We start from the raw sequence: 22,126 nt of genomic DNA on the forward strand, positions 1-22,126 counted from the left end.
GAATTGAATTTGACTGTAAAATAAACAGCAATGATAAAAAACACTCAGCTGAATTGTAGCAGACCCGGCTGGAACAATGGATGACTCTCTGCTTGACTGATGGTTTATGATCACTTTTATTTCATAGATCAATGCAATCATCACAAACACACCGTAAGAGCTGTGGAAAGAAAACTCAAATAGGAAACAACCATTAAACATAAACCACGTACCAAATATACAAATAGAACACATAGCATACCCATTTACAATAAAATCACATGTCAACAAACTATGATATAAACTAAGAATTCATCAAGTTCATTTAAAGTGAACATTTTGTCACAAACATATGTTAAAAACAAGAGTGAAATTCAAAACTCATGACTGAAGCCAAAGTTACAACCTAAATCAAAGGCATGCGTCGGAGGCCATTAAACAGCTGATGGTGGAAAAACAGCTGCTTGACCAACCCGAACTGCTCCAACCTGACGACTAAGCTCCACCGGAGCACGGACACACACAAACGTCCCAAACAAATCAAACACGCTGGATAAAGAATCAGACAGAGCAGGATCGGACCTTGTGCACCTTTCCAGCTGCTTGCTATTTAACATTGAATGGACGACTGAGATTTTCTCTCTGAGCAAACTCTGCCTTCAAAATAAAAGCCCTGAAGCATAAAGAAAAACAAAACAAACAAAAGAAAAACAATATATAAAACTCATAACAATAATTGAAATACAGAGGTGAACATTCTACCTCTCCCTTTAATGTTTTTTTTTCTCTTCACATGGTCATTTACAAGAATGATGAAACAGAAGTTCACTCCAGCTCACAGGGACTGTGTTTATGCTCTTTCATTTATGACCTGTCCCTGTGTATTCTTTATTAGCATTAAAAACATACATGAACGGTAAACTGCTGGGACTTCATCTCCACCCGGAAACGGACAAACATGAATTGATCTGCATGCACATGTTCTCTCACCGAACGCAGCAAATGATTATCCTGTAATGATGTGATCTGTCAAACTGTTTTAGCTGTTTTTATGTTTGTTTTGTTGATGTTGTCCAAATGTGTACTTGATGTGGACCTACTGTGCTGCTTTCTTAGGCCAGGACCCCCTTGAAAAACAGATTCTGAATCTCAATTCAGAATGGTTAAATAAAGGTTAATAAAATCAAAGAAATAAAATCAAATCTGTCAAAAACGAACGCCGTCAGGGTTGCTAGGAGACCGAACACGTAGTGATGCAAGTAGGAAATCCTCATCGTGGACGGGGGGCCGACATAACGAGCAGCAGGGTAAGAAGAAAGGTGTTTCCAGACTCGGCTCGGCGTTGTCATGCAGCTCGTCACAGCAGGCAGAGGGAGCAGAGAAGCATTGGCAGGCTCGAGCAGTTCAATAAGACGGCGTAAGAAACTATGTGGCCAATAGGATGCTTTCAGCAGATCAGCCGACCATCAGCTGATGAGGCTTGCGTGAGATCAGCTGACGCGAACCTGCCGAAACTAACTCGGCTTCATTTGATGAATAATAATTCATCTTTACATTTTGTGCTTGTTGTTTTTAGTTTATTGCAGGGTTGTCACATTTCAATAGAAGAAGCCCTGAAGCAGCAGCCAGAACAACAAAGAGGTGAACATTGGTGAGCTTCTTGAAGCTTCTGTAGTGGGGGGTTCATAAGTGAGACATCTCTGTGGTTAAAGCTGTTCCGGAGGCTGGTTGTTGTGTGCACGAGCAGCATCCTTCCTGAGGGCAGGGGGGTGAACATGGGGTGCATTCAAATTATCCCTCCTATCTACTTTCACTGTCCACTTTACCTTAACCCCGTGAAAATGTCGCGGGGTTAAGGAAAGGTGTTAGGAGACTTCATAAAGGACTTAGGTGACGTCATAAAAATGTAATGGCGGCGGAGGTTAGTGACGCGAGTCTGCCGTGGTGGAACTACAGTTTTCATAAAATGGACTACAAAAAGCTCATCTAAAAATGTTTGAGCCTTCTTACCGGTGAAATAATCCTAAAAACCACGTGGTGTGAATAAAAATAAAAGGTAGGCTTTATTAGATACCAGGAAACTTCACTGTGATGGTTTTATAACATCACGTTCAGAGTTTACCTCTGGATTTAAGATAGTTTAAAGTTAAGGTAAATATTTACAGTGCTAACCTCTATGATGTGCGTCTCTGTTCCTTTTTTATAAATAAGGTTTTATAGGCCTGTGATGGGTTGAATAATATAAATGTCCCTAAAGCTGAATCTATCAACAGACTGGATAATATTAACGCAGCATATCACGGCCGTGGTTCTGATCTAACAGACAACACTGAGACTCTGTGCAGGCTGAAAGATAGATAATTTCATGTTCAGTGTGGAGCCATTATGTACAGCACAACAGGTGTCATAAATTCCTTCCCATTTTAGATATTTCTATACATGGTATGAAGAATCACATCACCTTTACTCTTTCAAATGTCAAACCTCTATTTGAAGAACAATTCCTCATTCTACTGAGACCATACATTATACTTTTAGAATACCTCAAATGACATACTTCTCTTCAAATATGGTCATAGCTTCTCAGAATAGATCGTAGTCTGCAAACAGTAAAGTCACCTCTACAAGATTAAACCAAACTGAACGTATTCACAGAAATTCAGAAATTACGATTTCACGTATTAAATCATCAAATAACAGCAAATAATCTCCACAAACAGAAGAAGAAGAATGTAAGCAATGTTCACCTTCTTCTCACACACACACACACACACACACACAAAGAAATGAAATAAATACAAAGGCTGTAAATAATTCAAAGTCAAAGTCAAATCAATATGCAGATTGTCTCCACATTTCTCCTCTGACAGATCCTTAGTTTTCGTGAACGCTCTGAGATGGGTCGGATGAGCAAGTCGTTTTAAAAGTTGCGGCCGCAATGAATTGTGGGGCGGCACTTTCTACGCCACTTAGCTGCTTCCGGGGTTAAGGAAAAAACACTAGTGAAAGTGGATAGGAGAGACAATCCGAATGCACCCATGGTGTGTCTGGGGTGTGTGATGTCACGGATGATCGCTGTGGCCTTACAGGTGCAGCGTGACCTCTAAATGTCCTCTGTCCTGGGGAGTGATCCTCTTACACACTCTAACCCTGCACATCATCGACAGGATGAACCAGAAGAAAAGAGTGGGCTAAATGTGTTTCTCTCTTCAGCCTGAACGCTTCCTTTAGTTTGTGTGCTAACTCCGGTGTCTAATGTTAAAGTGTAAACAGCTGCAGTTCCTTCAGCTTCCACTAGAGGCAGCCTGAAAGCTAAGAAATCCCTTCAGGTCCAAAATAAACATTTATTTCTGTTAACTCAAGGTCGTGTTGTGAAGTTCATCCTGATGCTTTTGTGAAAAAACTATATTTTGGTCTGTTTTTTTAACCCTTTGATGCACAACATCAGTCAAAATGTATTTTTTAATCTACATCAATCAATCAATCAATCAAATGAACTTTATTTATCCGTTAGGAACTTCGTTGCTCTTTGTCCTCAGTGGGAGCGCCCTGTACCTGAGGGCCCTGAAGGCAGCAGAGTGTAGTGAGGGTGCTGTACCTGAGGGCCCTGAAGGCAGCAGAGTGTAGTGAGGGTGCTGTACCTGAGGGCCCTGAAGGCAGCAGAGTGTAGTGAGGGTGCTGTACCTGAGGGCCCTGAAGGCAGCAGAGAGTAGTGAGGGTGCTGTACCTGAGGGCCATGAAGGCAGCAGAGAGTAGTGAGGGTGCTGTACCTGAGGGCCCTGAAGGCAGCAGAGTGTAGTGAGGGTGCTGTACCTGAGGGCCCTGAAGGCAGTAGAGTGTAGTGAGGGTGCTGTACCTGAGGGCCCTGAAGGCAGCAGAGTGTAGTGAGGGTGCTGTACCTGAGGGCCCTGAAGGCAGCACAGTGTAGTGAGGGTGCAGGGTGTGTGAAGGCTCAGTGGAGATCTGGGTGCCTTTGCTCAGGACTCTGCTGTTGTAGATGTTAGTGAGTGACTGCTGTTCCTGACCAATGATTATACTGCTTATTTTGATGATTTTACTAAGAGTGTTGCGGTGAGTGAGAGTGAGTGAACCAAACCAGGCGGTGATGTTGAATGTGAGGATGGATTCAATGAAACATTTATAGAAAACTGTCAGAATGGATTGGTGACCCTGAAGTTTGCGGAGCTTACGGAAAAAAAAGAGGCGCTGTTGACATTTAGAATTTTTTTTGCATATATTAATTTTATAATTCAGTTTTCCTCAAATAACTTGTTTTTGATCATTGCACATCTTTGTTTCAATTTTTCCGTTCTTACTTTTTAAATAAAAATAATTTGTGTATCACTACCCCTCTAATGCTCAACATGGATCAACAATGACCTGCATTCATTTCCTCATCATGTATTCTCATGTATAGCTGAGTATTTCTTTGCCAGAATGTTTAAATCAATGTATATTATCATTGAATATACCAGTTTACCATTGAATATCTTGTTTTCTTACCTCATGAAGAAATATAGGTTTTGTATTATATCATCAAGTTTACATACATGGGTCAAAAATGCCCCGTGTTGGTGTCATTTAAAGACAAATTATATGAATAATGTTATTAAATTAATTATTTTATCTGTGATTTGGACCATACAATAACACATTTAATACTGCATATATTGTGAGGACTCTTCACCAAAACAAGTCATACCCAGTGCCTTATCAAATATGATCATGTAAAGAGGCAGGAAGTGTAGATATTAAAAACACTCTGATATGTGTTGTCGGCTCATTGCCTGCAGAGTCTTCTTTCAGACCATACTCTTCTTCACATGTAAGTAGAGTCTGCTAATGTTTGAGTGCTGCTGTCTTCTTATTATTCCACCTGCTAACATGTTTGATCGTCCGTAAAGTCCCAGCGAGAGAGGAGAGGAGCAGCCATGAGTTTGATCCGAGCAGCCAGTCTCTTCATCGTCCTCGTCCTCCTCTCTGTGTCAGGTACTTCACATCTACACTTTCACTCACTTTGGGACTAAAAAGAGGAAGTGTGGGAGGGATTCATGCACACTGAAGCTCACCTGTGTGAAAAGTGGATCAGCTTCAGGTGACTTTATTTGGACCTGGAGTTAAATCTGGTTGCAGGGAGACTCACATAGACTAAATAACACACGGCCCAAACATCAAACAGGAAGTGCAGATGCACGGTACACAGCTTAAAGTGAAGAAGTGCATAAATGTGTCTGTTCCAATCGAACACATGATGGACAAGTTGATCTGTAAGAGGAGCACCATATCTTCTACTATCACACATCTGCACCAAACCCTGCTACTTCCTGCTTTAAGAGGGACATCTTGTGCAATCAGCTGCCCCCACACACACACACACACAGGCACACACACATTTACAACATACATCCACTAGATGCAACACTCCACGAGCTCAGTGTATTTTTCCCTCTTTCTCTCCTTGGCCTCCTCGATATGGTCCTCCCACAGTACTGTGAGTTCCAGGAGAACACTGCAGCAAAGCTGGTTTATTAAGGGCCTCACACGGGGCACCAATGTGTTGGGGTTTTGCAGGAGCTAATATGCGGTCAAATGGAAAAGATTAATTGTGAGGCAGTTAAAAATTCATTCAAAGGTGTCAAGATTCACATCGGTAGTCTGAAAAACAAATCCCAGTAATATTGTGAGTGTCAGGAAGTTGGTTGTGACAGGCAGGCGTTACCATGACAGCTTCAAAGCCAAACCACACTAACAAGCGGGTTTGTAGCCCTGCTTGCTAAAACGATTTCACGAGCCAAAGAGATTATGAGGTTCATTGGTGTTTTCCTGAAAAAATGTAAGGAACCTTTGTTAGTCAAAATTTTTCTTTTTTGTCTCATTTTGTGAAATTAAACTTAAAAGGATCGTATAGTGAACATTGTGTCGGGAGTTCATTGAATCGTTATATCCCTTTTGGTCAACATTTATGTTCGGGTTTACAGAGTAAAATGTGGTTATAAATGTTGTATCATTAATTATTAACTTTCTTTAGTTCTTAATATAAATCATCAACGTTGTAACATTAAGTTAATAAACTGAGGGGGCACAACTCTGATATTAGAGAACCAACAAATATGTTGCATAAATGTGTATGAATGGGATTAGTAACTTTATGGTCAATGTGCATAGCAACCAGCCATAAGTGTGTGAATGGGTGTGCATGGGTAGGTATGACATGCAGTGTTAAAGCGTCTATTTATTATTATTATTATTGTTAAATAATGTGTTATGAATAAATTGAAGGCTTGAAATCAGAACACAAAGCCCTTTCACCCAGCTTCTGTCACAATGCAAACACACCAGTCATCACAAAAAACTGCTCTTTAAATTATAACAGAATTGATATAACAAAGAAACATCCAGTCACTTAATGAAACTCAAACAAATAACTATTATAAACTAAACGACAGAAAACAAAGCAGCGTCTGCTTGTAACAATAATGATAATACATTTTATTTATGGGCAGATTTCATGACATTACGGGCAGAAAACAAGGAGGAGGACTCAATTGCAGAATAAACAAAAAATATTTATTTTAACTAAAAAGGCAAAAACACAAACAAAAACTTACTATTCAAAAACTAAACCCAAAACGTCAAAAAACCACGTGTCATGAGTTAGCAGGCAGAATACAGGGAGGAGGACCCAAGTGCAGAATACACTTTATTTATTTTAACAAAAAGGCAAAAACCAAGACTTACTTAAAGAACAAAAATCCACGATGAGAAACACAGGGAGCAGGGAGATGAAACACATTCCAGGACAACGACAAACCACGAGACAATGACAATGAACCGACAAGAAACTGAGGCAAACACAGAGACTAAATAGACATGGGGTAATCAGACACAGGTGAGACTAACGAGACAGGTGAGGAACATCAGGGTAATCACAAAGGCGGGAAACACAAGGAACAAAGAACACAAGACCAGAACACTGAGGACAAGTACAAAGTAAAACCTGACAATGAAAAGACATGAACTAAAACAAGATATTACAAAATAAAACAGGAAACACTTAAAACAAGACTAGGAAACACCAAACTAAGAACCTGAAAACACAAGTAACAGGAAAACAAGCCTCCAGACAACATAGAAGAACACAAGGATACAGGGAAACACACTCAGGACTAAAGTAAACCACACTAAGAACAAATGTCAAAACACGAGGGAAATGAAAACTAAAACAGGATTAAATGCAGAACAAAACCAAACCATGACACCACGAGCACAAAAACATAGTAATTCCAAGGGGCAGAGAACAGTTGGGAAAACATCCATCTTCGAGCCAAACCATGGGGGATGGGAGGTGCTATAGGTGAAGTCCATTGTGTTTTTCCCTCAGAAATAACTTCCTGCAGGCTTTAAAAGTTGAATACAGGCCCAAGTCCTGTGTCCAGAACACAAGACAAGAATTCAACATTATGCTACAGGAGGATCCAATGCCATTGTCCTTTATCAGACTTGTTTGTCTTTACCATAAATGTCCATTTCCCCTCTGTGTCTACAGGAGCAGCTTCAGAGCTGACTGTGATAACACTCGAAGAAACGATGGACCAGGTCGTGCTGCAGTGTGTCGCTAAAGGATTTTCTCCTGACCCTAAAGTGGAGTGGAGGGACAGTTCTGGAAACATCCTTCATGGTAAAGAAGTTCAGATCACAGAAAGAGGAGGCAGCTACAACATCATCGTCAACATGACTGTGACCAAGACCGACACCTACAGCTGTGTGGTCACACAGGATGAGATCAAACAGCAGACTAAGGCTGACACCTACGTTCACATCAGTGGTGAGATTCTACCATTTATTTCTTATACATGGAACTGTCTCTCCTGATTTGATTTATTTGTATTATTTTGTATCTGCTGGGTGTAATCTGTTACCATAGAAATCAATGTGGATCAGATCATGTCAATACAGACAGGCAAAGTGGATCTGATCACTGGCAATTTATAATGTGGACAGTCAGTCAGTTAGATCGGATTCTGATCTGATTTGGGGAAAAATCTGATTGCAGCGGCAGTCTGAACAAAGCCGTAAAGGTCTCAAATCCTCCTCCTCTTGAACATGTGTGTGAAGTGTGTTGTTGTAAATCCACTCTGATCTTGTATTTGATCATGTCTATTAACCCCTCTATTTCAGCCCTGCTCAGAACAGGCTGTTTCTGTAGCTTTAAATATGTAAATGAACTGTCTCTGTCACGTCACAGCTCCTGAGCAGAAGTGTAAGTCTGGTCCGGTGGATCTGGTCTTCCTCATCGACGACTCTGGCAGTGTTGGACCTAAGGACTTTGAGACTATGAGGAAGTTCATGATCGACATGCTCGCCACCCTGGACATCGGACTCAACGCCACCAGAGTGGGTGTGGTTCTGTTCTCCGACCAGGTACTGAAGGACCACAGCTTTCAGATCTCCACTTTTAGGATGATTCATGGATAGTTTTCTCACGCCATCCAAAACTTTTCATCATACTTCCTATGATATAACTGCATAATTGCATAAGTTGACATTCCCATCATCCTCTGAAGAATGCTTCTTGTGTTGGGAGCTGACTAGACAAAGTTGGCATGCTAACATTGTGGTAAACTAAAGCTAAGTAAACATGGGGAGAGCCCACACAGAACAACAAATTATGACAGGTTGAACAGTTCAGTTCTTATAGTGTGTGACGGCAGCAGGACATTTGACTCAGCATGCCACACACTATCTGATTTAGAATAAGAACACATCGTCTCACGCCATCAAACGTGATCTAACAAATGGCTAGCTGTTAGCTGATTGATGTTTGTTTTACAGACACGTTGTAGAAACACTCGTGCTGTTTCCATCTACAAGTTGTTTCTCACTTTCTGACGTCCATCGAACTTTACGCTTCGCGTTCCATCGTCGCCATGGTGATGTTAGTTGTGCTTCCTGCTTCAGTCAGCTTGCTTCCCTATTGCCTATTGTTGCGTCCTAGATGACAATGCCCAGAGTGAGTGCTCGGCCGTCCTCGGTGTTCTCCCCACACAACAGGATTTCTGATGGTAAATATTGAACATGTTTGATATTAAGTAAACCCAGATTCTCTTCTGAGCAGATCGTGGAGGTTAAAATCTGAACACGCCTCACACCACAGGAACATCTGCTGAGATCATCTTTGGAAGCATCAGATAGTCGAGCCTTAGTGAAATCAGCCCAATGATCTTCGCTTTAGTTGATGCATAAATCTTTTTTTCAAATTAGCATGTAGAATGAAAGATTCACCTCATGTATGACCCTCACCTGCAGAAAACATCAACTTGATCGAATATTTTCTTTATCTGAATCTACATTTCACTCATTTGTTTTGGTCGATTTTGTCTTTACAGAAGAACCTTGTTTCCTCCACTGTGATGTGCTTAACACACGTCTCTTTATTTTTCCTTCTTTCCTCTCTCTCTCTCTCTGTCTCTCTCTCTCTCTCCCTCTCTCTATCTCTCTTTCCCTCTGTCTGGTCGTTTGCAGGTCCACACTGAGTTCTCTCTGAAGACTCATGCCACTCTGGACTCCATGGTCAAAGGCATCAATCAGATCAAGCAGCTCGGAGGGGGCACCATGACCGGACTCGCCATCAAACACGTCATGAACTCGGTGTTCACTGTAGAGGAGGGAGACCGGCCGAAGGTAAACAGAACCAACCACCTGCTCAGGTCGATGGTTTGAAGCGGTTTTTCTCAGACGAATAAAGACCACGTGTCCTATATGATCAGCATGGAGGTCAGTCTGGGAGAAAATGAAAATACATCCCAAATTAGAGTCCAAGTGTAAAGAGGTTCAATAATCCTATGATGTCAACACGACTGACTGTATATAACAAAATAATTACAAATGTGATATTTTTCATTGTGACCATCTCTCTGACTCGGACCTTTTCTGCCCCTCAGGTTCCTAACGTACTTGTGATCGTGACCGATGGACGTCCTCAGGACCCTGTGGACGAGGTGGCGGGTGAGGACATAGGGATAGGCATCAAGATCTTGGCTGTGGGTGTGGCCAGAGCAAACATGGAATCACTGAAGGCCATGGCGTCCCCTCCAGTGAAAGACCAGGCCTTCCTGGTGAAGTCCTTTGACCTCATTCACCAGTTTGGACCTCAGTTCCAGGACAAGCTCTGCGGTAAGGCAGGAAACACGTCTCTGTGTTTAAAAACAAGGAAACATTTGGCTTTTTTTCTTCGATGCACGGCAAAAATAACTTTCAACTAAAGCAGGATTTTTGTGAATTTTGTCCTTCAAAATAAAATACAGACTTATCCTAAAGTAAAGCTGCTCCATTTGTCCCGTCTGGGTCTCCACACTTGTGTGCTGGAGTCTGCAGAGACCCTGTCCTCTGACTGGATTTTACCACTCTGGTTTGTAAAACGAGGGTGAACCTTGTGTTGGCTTTTACCCACAGTCCTATGTTGGTCATCGTACACTGTGTCCTGGTGGGGGATAAGAACTTTGTTGGTGGATATGGGGGTAAGATGTGAGCGGGTGGCTAAAGACTCAGGCCTGCTCATTTAGATGTTGGCAGACCGCTTCAGCTGGCCCAGCCCCCACAGCGAGGGCGCCCCCATGCTGCCACCTCAAAGCCTGCACCGCCCCTGGCCCTTTGACCTTCTCCTGTTAAGTGAAGCCGTTATGGCCGCCTGCTACGCCCCCCTCAATGTTGTTTGTTGAATTTTAGTTGAAAATATCTTTTTCAGGTCTAACGTTGTTTGGTTTTTCACGTCACAGCTCCTGAGCAGAAGTGTAAGTCTGGTCCGGTGGATCTGGTCTTCCTCATCGACGACTCTGGCAGTGTTAGACCTCAGGACTTTGAGACCATGAGGAAGTTCATGATCAACATGCTCGCGACCCTGGATATCGGACTCAACGCCACCAGAGTGGGCGTGGTTCAGTTCTCCAGCCAGGTACTGAAGGAGCACAGCTTTCAGATCTCCACTTTTATTCTTGAATGATTACACTGTGAGCAACACCAACAGCATCTCTCTATTAAAACATTTAGCTGACCTCAAAGTTCCTTAGATATTCATGTTTCCTTCAGGATGATTCATGGATTGTTTTCTAGCGCCATCCAAAACTTTTCATCATAGTTCCTATCATATAACCGCATAATTGCATAAGTAGACATTCCTATCATTCTCTGAAGAATGCTTCTTGTGTTGGGAGCTGATTAGACAAAGTTAGCATGCTAACATTATGGTAAACTAAAGCTAAGTAAACATGGGGAGAGCCCACACAGAACAACAAATTATGACAGGTTGAACAGTTCAGTTCTTATAGTGTGTGACGGCAGCAGGACATTTGACTCAGCATGCCACACACTATCTGATTTAGAATAAGAACACATCGTCTCACGCCATCAAACGTGATCTAACAAATGGCTAGCTGTTAGCTGATTGCTGTTTGTTTTACAGACACGTTGTAGAAACACTCGTGCTGTTTCCATCTACAAGTTGTTTCTCACTTTCTAACTATATATCTATACTCCAGTCAAATTGCACTATATTTATTATGCTTATAACAGTCAATACTGTTTACATAACCCTCTGATCACAATGCCACTTTAAATTCTTTCACTGGTCACTTTAACATGCCATTCACTGCACAGTATTATTAATATCTTTTCCATTGCCCTGCTGAGTCCACCGTGCTATAGTCCTCTGTATATATCCCCCCATTACTACCTGGATTGTATTTATGCTTATGTTGTTACTTTTTTATTCGATTTTGACTTTTGTTTTTGATTCTGCACTGCTGCTGCTGCTGTAACGCCCGAATTTCCCCATTGGGGATCAATAAAGTTATATCCTATCCTATCCTTTCTGACGTCCATTTAACTTTACGCTTCGCGTTCCGTCGTCGCCATGGTGATGTTAGTTGTGCTTCCTGCTTCAGTCAGCTTGCTCCTCTATTGGCTATCATTGCGTTCTACATGACACTGCCCAGAGTGAGTGCTCGGCCGTCCTCGGTGTTCTCCCCACACAACAGGATTTCTGATGGTAAATATTGAACATGTTTGATATTAAGTAAACCCAGATTGTCTTCTGAGCAGATCGTGGTTGTTAAAATCTGAACACGCCTCACACCACAGGAACATCTGCTGAGATCATCTTTGGAAGCATCAGATAGTCGAGCCTTAGTGAAATCAGACCAATGATCTTCGCTTTAGTTGATGCATAAATCTTTTTTTCAAATTAGCATGTAGAATGAAAGATTCACCTCATGTATGACCCTCACCTGCAGAAAACATAAAAAAAGAATTCTTTTTTTTAAATCTATGTTTCACTCATTTGTTTATGTTGATTTTGTCTTTACAGAAGAACCTTGTTTCCTCCACTGTGATGTGCTTAACAGACTCATATTTTTCCTTCTTTCCTCTCTCTCTCTCTCTCTCTCTCTCTCTCTCTCTCTCTCTCTCTCTCTCTCTCTCTCTCTCTCTCTCTCTCTCTGTCTGGTCGTTTGCAGGTCCACACTGAGTTCTCTCTGAAGACTCATGCCACTCTGGACTCCATGGTCAAAGGCATCAATCAGATCAAGCAGCTCAGAGGGGGCACCATGACCGGACTCGCCATCAAACACGTCATGAACTCTGTGTTCACTATAGAGGAGGGAGACCGGCCGAAGGTAAACAGAACCAACCACCTGCTCAGGTCGACGGTTTGAAGCGTTTTTTCTCAGACTAATAAAGACCACGTGTCCTATATGATCATCATGGAGGTCAGTCTGGGAGAAAATGAAAGCACATCCCAGATTAGAGTCCAAGTGCAAAGAGGTTCAATAATCCTATGATGTCAACACGACTGACTGTATATAAGAAAAGAATTACAAACGTGATCGGGTTCTCTCTGACTCGGACCTTTTCTCCCCCTCAGGTTCCAAACGTACTTGTGATCGTGACCGATGGACATCCTCAGGACCCTGTGGACGAGGTGGCGGGTGAGGCCAGAGGGGAAGGCATCAAAATCTTTGCTGTGGGTGTGGCCGGAGCTAACATGGCATCACTGAAGTCCATAGCATCCCTGTCAGTAGAAAACCACGCCTTCCTGGTGAAGTCCTTTGACCTCATTCACCAGTTTGGACCTCAGTTCCAGGACAAGCTCTGCGGTAAGGCAAGAAACACGTCTCTGTGTTTAAAAACAAGCGAACATTTGGCTTTTTTTCTTAAATGCACGCTAAAAACAACTTTCAACTAAAGCAGGATTTTTGTGAATTTTTTACTTCAAAACAAAATACAGACTTCTCCTAAAGTAAAGCTGCTCCATTTGTCCCGTCTGAGTCTCTGCACTTGTGTGCTGGAGTCTGCAGAGACCCTGTCCTCTGACTGGATTTGACCACTCTGGTTTGTAAAACGAGGGTGAACCTTGTGTTGGCTTTTACCCGCAGTCCTATGTTGGTCATCGTACACCGTGTCCTGGTGGCGTATAAGAACTTTGTTGGTGGATATGGGGGTAAGATGTGAGCGGGTGGCTAAAGACTCAGGCCTGCTCATTTAAATGTTGGCAGACCGCTTCAGCTGGCCCAGCTTCCAGGGCGAGGGTGCCCCCATGCTGCCACCTTAAAGCCTGCTCCGCTCCTGGCCCTTTGACCTTCTCCTGTTAAGTGAAGCCGTTATGGCTGCCTGGTCCGCCGCCCTAAACGTTGACTTCTCTAGGGACTGTTAGGAGCTGGACAGTTTTCTTTTGCACTATTTTATAGTGTCCAATGTTCTCTTTGGTGCATCTGTTCCATCGGCCGGTAATTATGGGTATGGTGTAGCTTTAAATATGTAAATGAGCTCTGTGTGTAATTTTAGTTGAAAATATATATATTTTTTTAGGTCTAACGTTGTTTGGTTTTCCATGTCACAGTTCCTGAGCAGAAGTGTAAGTCTGGTCCGGTGGATCTGGTCTTCCTCATCGACGGCTCTGGCAGTGTTGGACCTCAGCACTTTGAGAACATGAGGAAGTTCATCATCAACATTCTCGCGACCCTGGACATCGGACTCAATGCCACCAGAGTGGGCGTGGTTCAGTTCTCCGACCAGGTACTGAAGGAGCACAGCTTTCAGATCTCCACTTTTATTCTTGAATGAACCATTGTGATCAACACCAACAGCATCTCTCTATTAAAACATTTAGCTGACCTCAAAGTTCTTTAGATATTCATGTTTCCTTCAGGATGATTCATGGATTGTTATCTAGCGCCATCCAAAACCTTTCATCATAGTTCCTATCATATAACCGCATAATTGCATAAGTAGACATTCCCATCATTCTCTGAAGAATGCTTCTTGTGATGGGAGCTGATTAGCCAAAGTTAGCATGCTAACATTGTGGTAAACTAAAGCTAAGTAAACATGGGGAGAGCCCACACAGAACGACAAATTCTGACAGGTTGAACAGTTCAGTTCTTATAGTGTGTGACGGCAGCAGGACATTTGACTCAGCATGCCACACACTATCTGATTTAGAATAAGAACACATCGTCTCACGCTGTCAAACGTGACCTAACAAATGGCTAGCTGTTAGCTGATTGATGTTTGTTTTACAGACACGTTGTAGAAACACTCGTGCTGTTTCCATCTACAAGTTGTTTCTCACTTTCTGACGTCCATCTAACTTTACGCTTCGCGTTCCATCGTCGCCATGGTGATGTTAGTTGTGCTTCCTGCTTCAGTCAGCTTGCTTCCCTATTGCCTATTGTTGCGTCCTAGATGACAATGCCCAGAGTGAGTGCTCGGCTGTCCTCTGTGTTCTCCCCACACAACAGGATTTCTGATGGTAAATATTGAACATGTTTGATATTAAGTAAACCCAGATTCTCTTCTGAGCAGATCGTGGAGGTTAAAATCTGAACACGCCTCACACCACAGGAACATCTGCTGAGATCATCTTTGGAAGCATCAGATAGTCGAGCCTTAGTGAAATCAGACCAATGATCTTCGCTTTAGTTGATGAATAAATCTTTTTTTCAAATTAGCATGTAGAATGAAAGATTCACCTCTTGTATGACCCTCACCTGCAGAAAACATCAAACAATTTTTTTCTTTTTTTAAATCTATGTTTCACTCATTTGTTTATGTTGATTTTGTCTTTACAGAAGAACCTTGTTTCCTCCACTGTGATGTGCTTAACAGACTCATATTTTTCCTTCTTTCTTCTCTCTCTCTGTCTGGTCGTTTGCAGGTCCACACTGAGTTCTCTCTGAAGACTCACGCCACTCTGGACTCCATGGTCAAAGGCATCAATCAGATCAAGCATCCCGGAGGGGGCACCATGACCGGACTCGCCATCAAATACGTCATGAACTCGGTGTTCACTATAGAGGAGGGAGACCGGCCGAAGGTAAACAGAACCAACCACCTGCTCAGGTCGACGGTTTGAAGCGGTTTTTTCTCAGACGAATAAAGACCACGTGTCCTATATGATCAGCATGGAGGTCAGTCTGGGAGAAAATGAAAATACATCCCAAATTAGAGTCCAAGTGCAAAGAGGTTCAATAATCCTATGATGTCAACACGACTGACTGTATATAAGAGAAGAATTACAAATGTGATATTTTTCATTGTGACCATCTCTCTGACTCGGACCTTTTCTGCCCCTCAGGTTCCAAACGTACTTGTGATCGTAACCGATGGAGAATCTCAGGATGAGGTGGACGAGGTGGCGGCTCAGGCCAGAGGGAAAGGCATCAAAATCTTTGCTGTGGGCGTGGCCGAATCTGACATTGGATCACTGATAGCCATGGCATCCCCGCCAATAGAAAACCACGCCTTCTTTGTGAAGTCCCTTGACCTCATTCACCAGTTTGGACCTCAGTTCCAGGACAAGCTCTGCGGTAAGGCAAGAAACACGTCTCTGTGTTTAAAAACAAGCGAACATTTGGCTTTTTTTCTTAAATGCACGCTAAAAACAACTTTCAACTAAAGCTGGATTTTTGTGAATTTTGTACTTCAAGATAAAATACAGACTTCTCCTAAAGTAAAGCTGCTCCATTTGTCCCATCTGAGTCTCTGCACTTGTGTGCTGGAGTCTGCAGAGACCCTGTCCTCTGACTGGATTTGACCACTCTGGTTTGTAAAACGAGGGTGAACCTTGTGTTGGCTTTTACCCGCAGTCCTATGTTGGTCATCGTACACCGTGTCCTGGTGGCGTATAAGAACTTTGTTGGTGGATATGGGGGTAAGATGTGAGCGGGTGGCTAAAGACTCAGGCCTGCTCATTTAAATGTTGGCAGACCGCTTCAGCTGGCCCAGCTTCCAGGGCGAGGGCGCCCCCATGCTGCCACCTCAAAGCCTGCTCCGCCCCTGGCCCTTTGACCTTTTCCTGTTAAGTGAAGCCGTTATGGCTGCCTGCTCCGCCCCCCTAAACGTTGACTTCTCTAGGGACTGTTAGGAGCTGGACAGTTTTCTTTTGCACTATTTTATAGTGTCCAATGTTCTCTTTGGGGCATCTGTTCCATCGGCCGGTAATTATGGGTATGGTGTAGCTGTAAATATGTAAATGAGCTGTGTGTATAATTTTAGTTGAAAATATATTTTTTTCAGGTCTAACGTTGTTTGGTTTTTCACGTCACAGTTCCTGAGCAGAAGTGTAAATCTGGTCCGGTGGATTTGGTCTTCCTCATCGACGGCTCTGGCAGTGTTGGACCTAAGGACTTTAAGAACATGAGGATATTCATCATCAACATGCTCACCACCCTGGACATCGGACTCAACGCCACCAGAGTGGGCGTGGTTCAGTTCTCCAGCCAGGTACTGAAGGAGCACAGCTTTTAGATCTCCACTTTTATTCTTGAATGATTACACTGTGAGCAACACCAACAGCATCTCTCTATTAAAACATTTAGCTGACCTCAAAGTTCCTTAGATATTCATGTTTCCTTCAGGATGATTCATGGTTCGTTTTCTCACGCCATCCAAAGCTTTTCATCATAGTTCCTATGATATAATTGCGCGATTGCATAAGTTGACATTCCCATCATCCTCTGAAGAATGCTTCTTGTGTTGGGAGCTGACTAGACAAAGTTAGCATGCTAACATTATGGTAAACTAAAGCTAAGTAAACATCGGGAGAGCCCACACAGAACAACAAATTATGACAGATTGAACAGTTCAGCTTTTATAGTGTGTGACAGCAGCAGGACATTTGACTCAGCATGCCACACACTATCTGATTTAGAATAAGAACACATCGTCTCACGCCATCAAACGTGATCTAGAAAATGGCTAGCTGTTAGCTGTTAGCTGTTTGTTTTACAGACACGTTGTAGAAACACTCGTGCTGTTTCCATCAACAAGTTGTTTCTCACTTTCTGACGTCCATCTAACTTTACGCTCCGTCGTCGCCATGGTGATGTTAGTTGTGCTTCCTGCTTCAGTCAGCTTGCTCCTCTATTGGCTATTGTTGCGTTCTACATGACAATGCCCAGAGTGAGTGCTCGGCCGTCCTCGGTGTTCTCCCCACACAACAGGATTTCTGATGGTAAATATTGAACATGTTTGATATTAAGTAAACCCAGATTGTCTTCTGAGCAGATCGTGGAGGTTAAAATCTGAACACGCCTCACACCACAGGAACATCTGCTGAGATCATCTTTGGAAGCATCAGATAGTCGAGCCTTAGTGAAATCAGACCAATGATCTTCGCTTTAGTTGATGCATAAATCTTTTTTTCAAATTAGCATGTAGAATGAAATATTCACTTCATGTATGACCGTCACCTGCAGAAAACATCAAACAATTTTTTTCTTTTTTTTAAATCTATGTTTCACTCATTTGTTTATGTCAATTTTGTCTTTACAGAAGAACCTTGTTTCCTCCACTGTGATGTGCTTAACAGACTCATATTTTTTCCTTCTTTCCTCCCTCTCTCTATCTCTCTCTCTCTCTGTCTCTCTCTCTCTCTGTCTGGTCGTTTGCAGGCCCGCACTGAGTTCTCTCTGAAGACTCACGCCACTCTGGACTCTATGGTCGATGGTATCTATCAGATCAAGCAGCTCGGAGGGGGCACCATGACCGGACTTGCCATCAAACACGTCATGAACTCGGTGTTCACTGTAGAGGAGGGAGACCAGCCGAAGGTAAACAGAACCAACCACCTGCTCAGGTCGACGGTTTGAAGCGTTTTTTCTCAGACTAATAAAGACCACGTGTCCTATTTGATCAGCATGGAGGTCAGTCTGGGAGAAAATAAAAATACATCCCAGATTAGAGTCCAAGTGCAAAGAGGTTCAATAATCCTATGATGTCAACACGACTGACTGTATATAAGAAAATAATTACAAATGTGATATTTTTCATTGTGACCATCTGTCTGACTTGGACCTTTTCTGCCCCTCAGGTTCCAAACGTACTTGTGATCGTGACCGATGGACGTCCTCAGGACCCTGTGGACGAGGTGGCGGGTGAGGCCAGAGGGGAAGGCATCAAGATCTTTGCTGTGGGTGTGGCCGGAGCTAACATGGCATCACTGAAGTCCATGGCATCCCCGCCAGTAGAAAACCACGCCTTCCTGGTGAAGTCCCTTGACCTCATTCACCAGTTTGGACTTCAGTTCCAGGACAAGCTCTGCGGTAAGGCAAGAAACACGTCTCTGTGTTTAAAAACAAGCGAACATTTGGCTTCTTTTCTTCGATGCACGGCAAAATAACTTTCAACTGAATCTGGATTTTTGTGAATTTTGTACTTCAAAATAAAATACAGACTTCTCCTAAAGTAAAGCTGCTCCTTTTGTCCCGTCTGGGTCTCCAAACTTGTGTGCTAGAGTCTGCAGAGACCCTGTCCTCTGACTGGATTTTACTGCTCTGGTTTGTAAAACGAGGGTGAACCTTGTGTTGGCCTTTACCCGCAGTCCAATGTTCCTAAGGATTTACCGTGAGCAAAGTCTGTCTTCATCCGCCAAGTTGGTCATCGTACACCGTGACCTGGTGGAGGAAAAGAACTTTGTTGGTGGATATGGGGAGGAAGACCTGAGCAGGTGGTTACAGACGCAAGCCGGCTCAAGCCTGCCCCGCCCCTGGCCCTTTGCCATGTTTGTAATTTTTGCTCACAAAGTCAGTAGCTGCAGGCATTTTGATTTTGAGAGTTGCAGGGTAGAGGAGACCAAACTTCACACCTGAATAGAAGCGTAAGTCCCGTTTAGTTGAGCCGAATGCGGCCCATTTCTTAGCCACTGAAGACGTACAATGCCCCATGGGGATAAATAAAGTTTCTTGAATAATACGTTAATATGGAGATCCCCTTGGCTTTATAAAGAAGGGCATAGCCTCCGCTGGCTGCTGCAGGATCAGGGATCGTACATTGAAGTGCACTCTCGCAATGATGTGCTGCAGTGAGTCTCGCCCCTTGGGTCTCTCTTGCAGAATCCAGTGGGAACATTCAAGTAGGGGCTTCGTCTGTAATCCAAGCACGTCCTGGAGTAACTGGGTGAAAAAAAATCAGTGGCGCACGGTCCATCTAGACCCTCCAGCACACCTAACACAGGGCCTTTCCTCCAAATCTTGACACCTGTTGTCCACGCGTTTCACTTGCCCTGTTAGCATGTTAATGGTAGCTTCCAACTCATCTATTTGGGTACTCTGTTCCGTAGCTGTGCACTCAAGTTCCTTTACCGTCACCTCATGAGCCTCCACCATGCGCTGTAGTGATTCGATGGCATGTTTCACTTCTTGCCTGACTGAAGATATTTAAAAGCGCAAGCTTGTTGATAGGGCATCAATTTTTCCAAAAATATAATTTTTGAAAGAGTCCATCAAGAGTGCTAGCAGTGCTAGCCTCCTCTGTAGTTAATAGGGACAGCTCGGAGCATGGGGCGCTTTGCGGCCTACTTTCACAGACTCTTGTTTGGAGCGACTGTTTGACATTGTGTTCATTTCAAAGACTGAAAAGTGCAGCTGAAGGGTTAAAATAGGTTTGTTGTAGTGTTCCCTAAATAATATCACAAATTCACAAGTTTATGAAGCAAATTTAGCTCACATTATCTCGGTGCAGTGACGAAACACGTCTACTCTCCTCTGTTCTCCATAGTGCCCCGTTAGCAAAGCTGCTATGCTAAACCAAGCTAAATCCACAAGAGGTATGTCTGATCTAAATTTCCGAACTGATCACTGCAGTCTATCCTGGAAGCCAAGCAAGTCTTCTAAGGATTGGGAAAAAAATGCGCCCCTCACTCAGCTGGCTCTGAAACAATTGGCTAACAAATTGTCTCAAACAACAAAGAGCACACGAAAAAAATTTAACTACTCACTTATCAACACAATTAATACACAACTTGATGTTTGCTTTGCATAAAAAAAGTGTAATCTCCCAAAGAAAAGAGGATTTTCCTCAGAATAATCCCATTAAGGATTAAAAATGTGGATTACTGGTTGCTGGGCTCCAGACTAACTTTTCTCAACACCGTCCCAAAAAACTATTTCAACCGTCCCAAACTAAATTTGAACTGTCCCAAAATCAAAATGTTGCTTATCGTCTCTAATTATTAGTATAAGCTTAATTATGTTATAAACCCTTGCATTTTATAATGTAGTATATGAAAAACACATTTATATCAGGTAAATTGATTATTGACATGACCGTTGGTATTGGTTATTTAAATGAAATATATTTTGGAGGTGAAAAGCTTATTTTGTCCTGTGGTTTATAGAGAAGTGGGAATTTTTAGCATTCACTAAAGAGATAAAAAATAAAAAATTGAAAACAAAAAATCTGTCAGTACAAACTGCATGTTGGCACATGGAAATAATGAAATGCACCACATTACAGAAGAAAACATCAATAATTATGTTTTGTATTTAAATGTTTTTGCGATTACTCACTTTGTTCTTATTGCTGTTCAAGTTACAGAAACCATGACATGGTTTCTGTAACAGCAATAAGAACAGGGCTTTAACAGAGTACAGTAGAGAGAGAGAGAGACTTTAGATGTGTTAGCGTCAGCACACAGCACAGTTTACACTCGTTAAGGTTCATTACAGATTAAACCTGCTCACATGTTGTCACAAACACACTGAGTGTCTCTGATCATCTTCACGTATTTTAGTACCAGGCATGAAAACATGATCAAATGTTTCCAGACGTGCGCTTCTCCCTGAGCGTTGATCACTGCAGTCTGCTCCGTGTGGAAGTTCACGTGTTTTAACTAAGTAAACTCAGTTTAACGACTTTCAGTATGAGCGTGGCAGTCTGTTCTTCTATGTGTCCTTATTATCAGGATCTAACTCAGTCACTGACTTTTATATGCACCATGATTCTGTGCTTTTCTGTGTAATTCGAGGACGCATTTTAGCACTGCTCCGCGGCTAAACCAGCTAACCGTACGCCTTGGTGCATTGGTGTTTTCCTGAATAAATGAAAGGAATCTTTTTTTAGTCATCATTTTTCTCATTTGGTAAAATTAATCCTAAAATTAATCATAAAAGAATCACAACGTAAACCCAGTATCATGAATCTTATTGGGAGTTGACTGAATCATTGCATCATTATCTTTGATTTTATAGAGTAAAATGTGGTTATAAATTTATCATTGTGTTTTTCCCTCAGAAATAACTTCCTGCAGGCTTTAAAAGTTGAATACAGGCCCAAGTCCTGTGTCCAGAACACAAGACAAGAATTCAACATTATGCTACAGGAGCATTCAATGCCACTGTCAGACTTGTTTGTCTTTACCTTAATGTCCATTTCCCCTCTGTGTCCACAGGAGCAGCTTCAGAGCTGACGGTGATAATACTCGAAGAAACGATGGACCAGGTCGTGCTGCAGTGTGTCGCTAAAGGATTTTCTCCTGAACCTAAAGTGGAGTGGAGGGACAGTTCTGGAAACATCCTTCATGGTAAAGAAGTTCAGATCACAGAAAGAGGAGGCAGCTACGACATCATCCTCAACATGACTGTGACCAAGACCGACAACTACAGCTGTGTGGTCACACAGGAGGAGATCAAACAGCAGACTAAGGCTGACACCTACGTTCACATCAGTGGTGAGAATCTACCATTTATTTCTTATACATGGAACTGTCTCTCCTGATTTGATTTATTTGTATTATTTTGTATCTGCTGGGTGTAATCTGTTACCATAGAAATCAATGTGGATCAGATCATGTCAATACAGACAGGCAAAGTGGATC

The 22,126-nt window shown here is 42.6% G+C and overlaps 1 protein-coding gene and 1 long non-coding RNA gene across 2 annotated transcripts in view; both read left to right on the top strand.

Annotated features, from left to right (window-relative positions):
• The first annotated feature begins 1,236 nt into the window (after nucleotides 1–1,236).
• Nucleotides 1,237–3,336, top strand: LOC306822513. The gene is made up of 2 exons (XR_013778893.1): nucleotides 1,237–1,630; nucleotides 3,069–3,336. It is a non-coding gene; the product is annotated as an uncharacterized lncRNA (long non-coding RNA).
• A 1,445-nt stretch (nucleotides 3,337–4,781) lies between these two features.
• The window catches only part of LOC306823072 (matrilin-4-like), a 19,636-nt gene continuing 2,291 nt past the window's right edge, over nucleotides 4,782–22,126 (top strand). Inside the window, exons 1-13 of the mRNA XM_079342439.1 lie at nucleotides 4,782–4,804; nucleotides 4,884–4,968; nucleotides 7,526–7,804; nucleotides 8,225–8,400; nucleotides 9,502–9,660; nucleotides 12,896–13,127; nucleotides 13,871–14,046; nucleotides 15,188–15,346; nucleotides 15,608–15,839; nucleotides 16,580–16,755; nucleotides 17,925–18,083; nucleotides 18,344–18,575; nucleotides 21,701–21,979. Of these exons, the coding sequence (XP_079198565.1) occupies nucleotides 4,911–4,968; nucleotides 7,526–7,804; nucleotides 8,225–8,400; nucleotides 9,502–9,660; nucleotides 12,896–13,127; nucleotides 13,871–14,046; nucleotides 15,188–15,346; nucleotides 15,608–15,839; nucleotides 16,580–16,755; nucleotides 17,925–18,083; nucleotides 18,344–18,575; nucleotides 21,701–21,979 (2,317 nt within the window). The 5' untranslated portion in view covers nucleotides 4,782–4,804; nucleotides 4,884–4,910. The remainder of the gene's footprint in view (nucleotides 4,805–4,883; nucleotides 4,969–7,525; nucleotides 7,805–8,224; nucleotides 8,401–9,501; nucleotides 9,661–12,895; nucleotides 13,128–13,870; nucleotides 14,047–15,187; nucleotides 15,347–15,607; nucleotides 15,840–16,579; nucleotides 16,756–17,924; nucleotides 18,084–18,343; nucleotides 18,576–21,700; nucleotides 21,980–22,126) is intronic.

The sequence above is a fragment of the Symphodus melops genome (genome assembly GCF_947650265.1).
Source record: "Symphodus melops genome assembly, chromosome: 4".
Classification (NCBI taxonomy): Eukaryota; Metazoa; Chordata; class Actinopteri; order Labriformes; family Labridae; genus Symphodus; species Symphodus melops.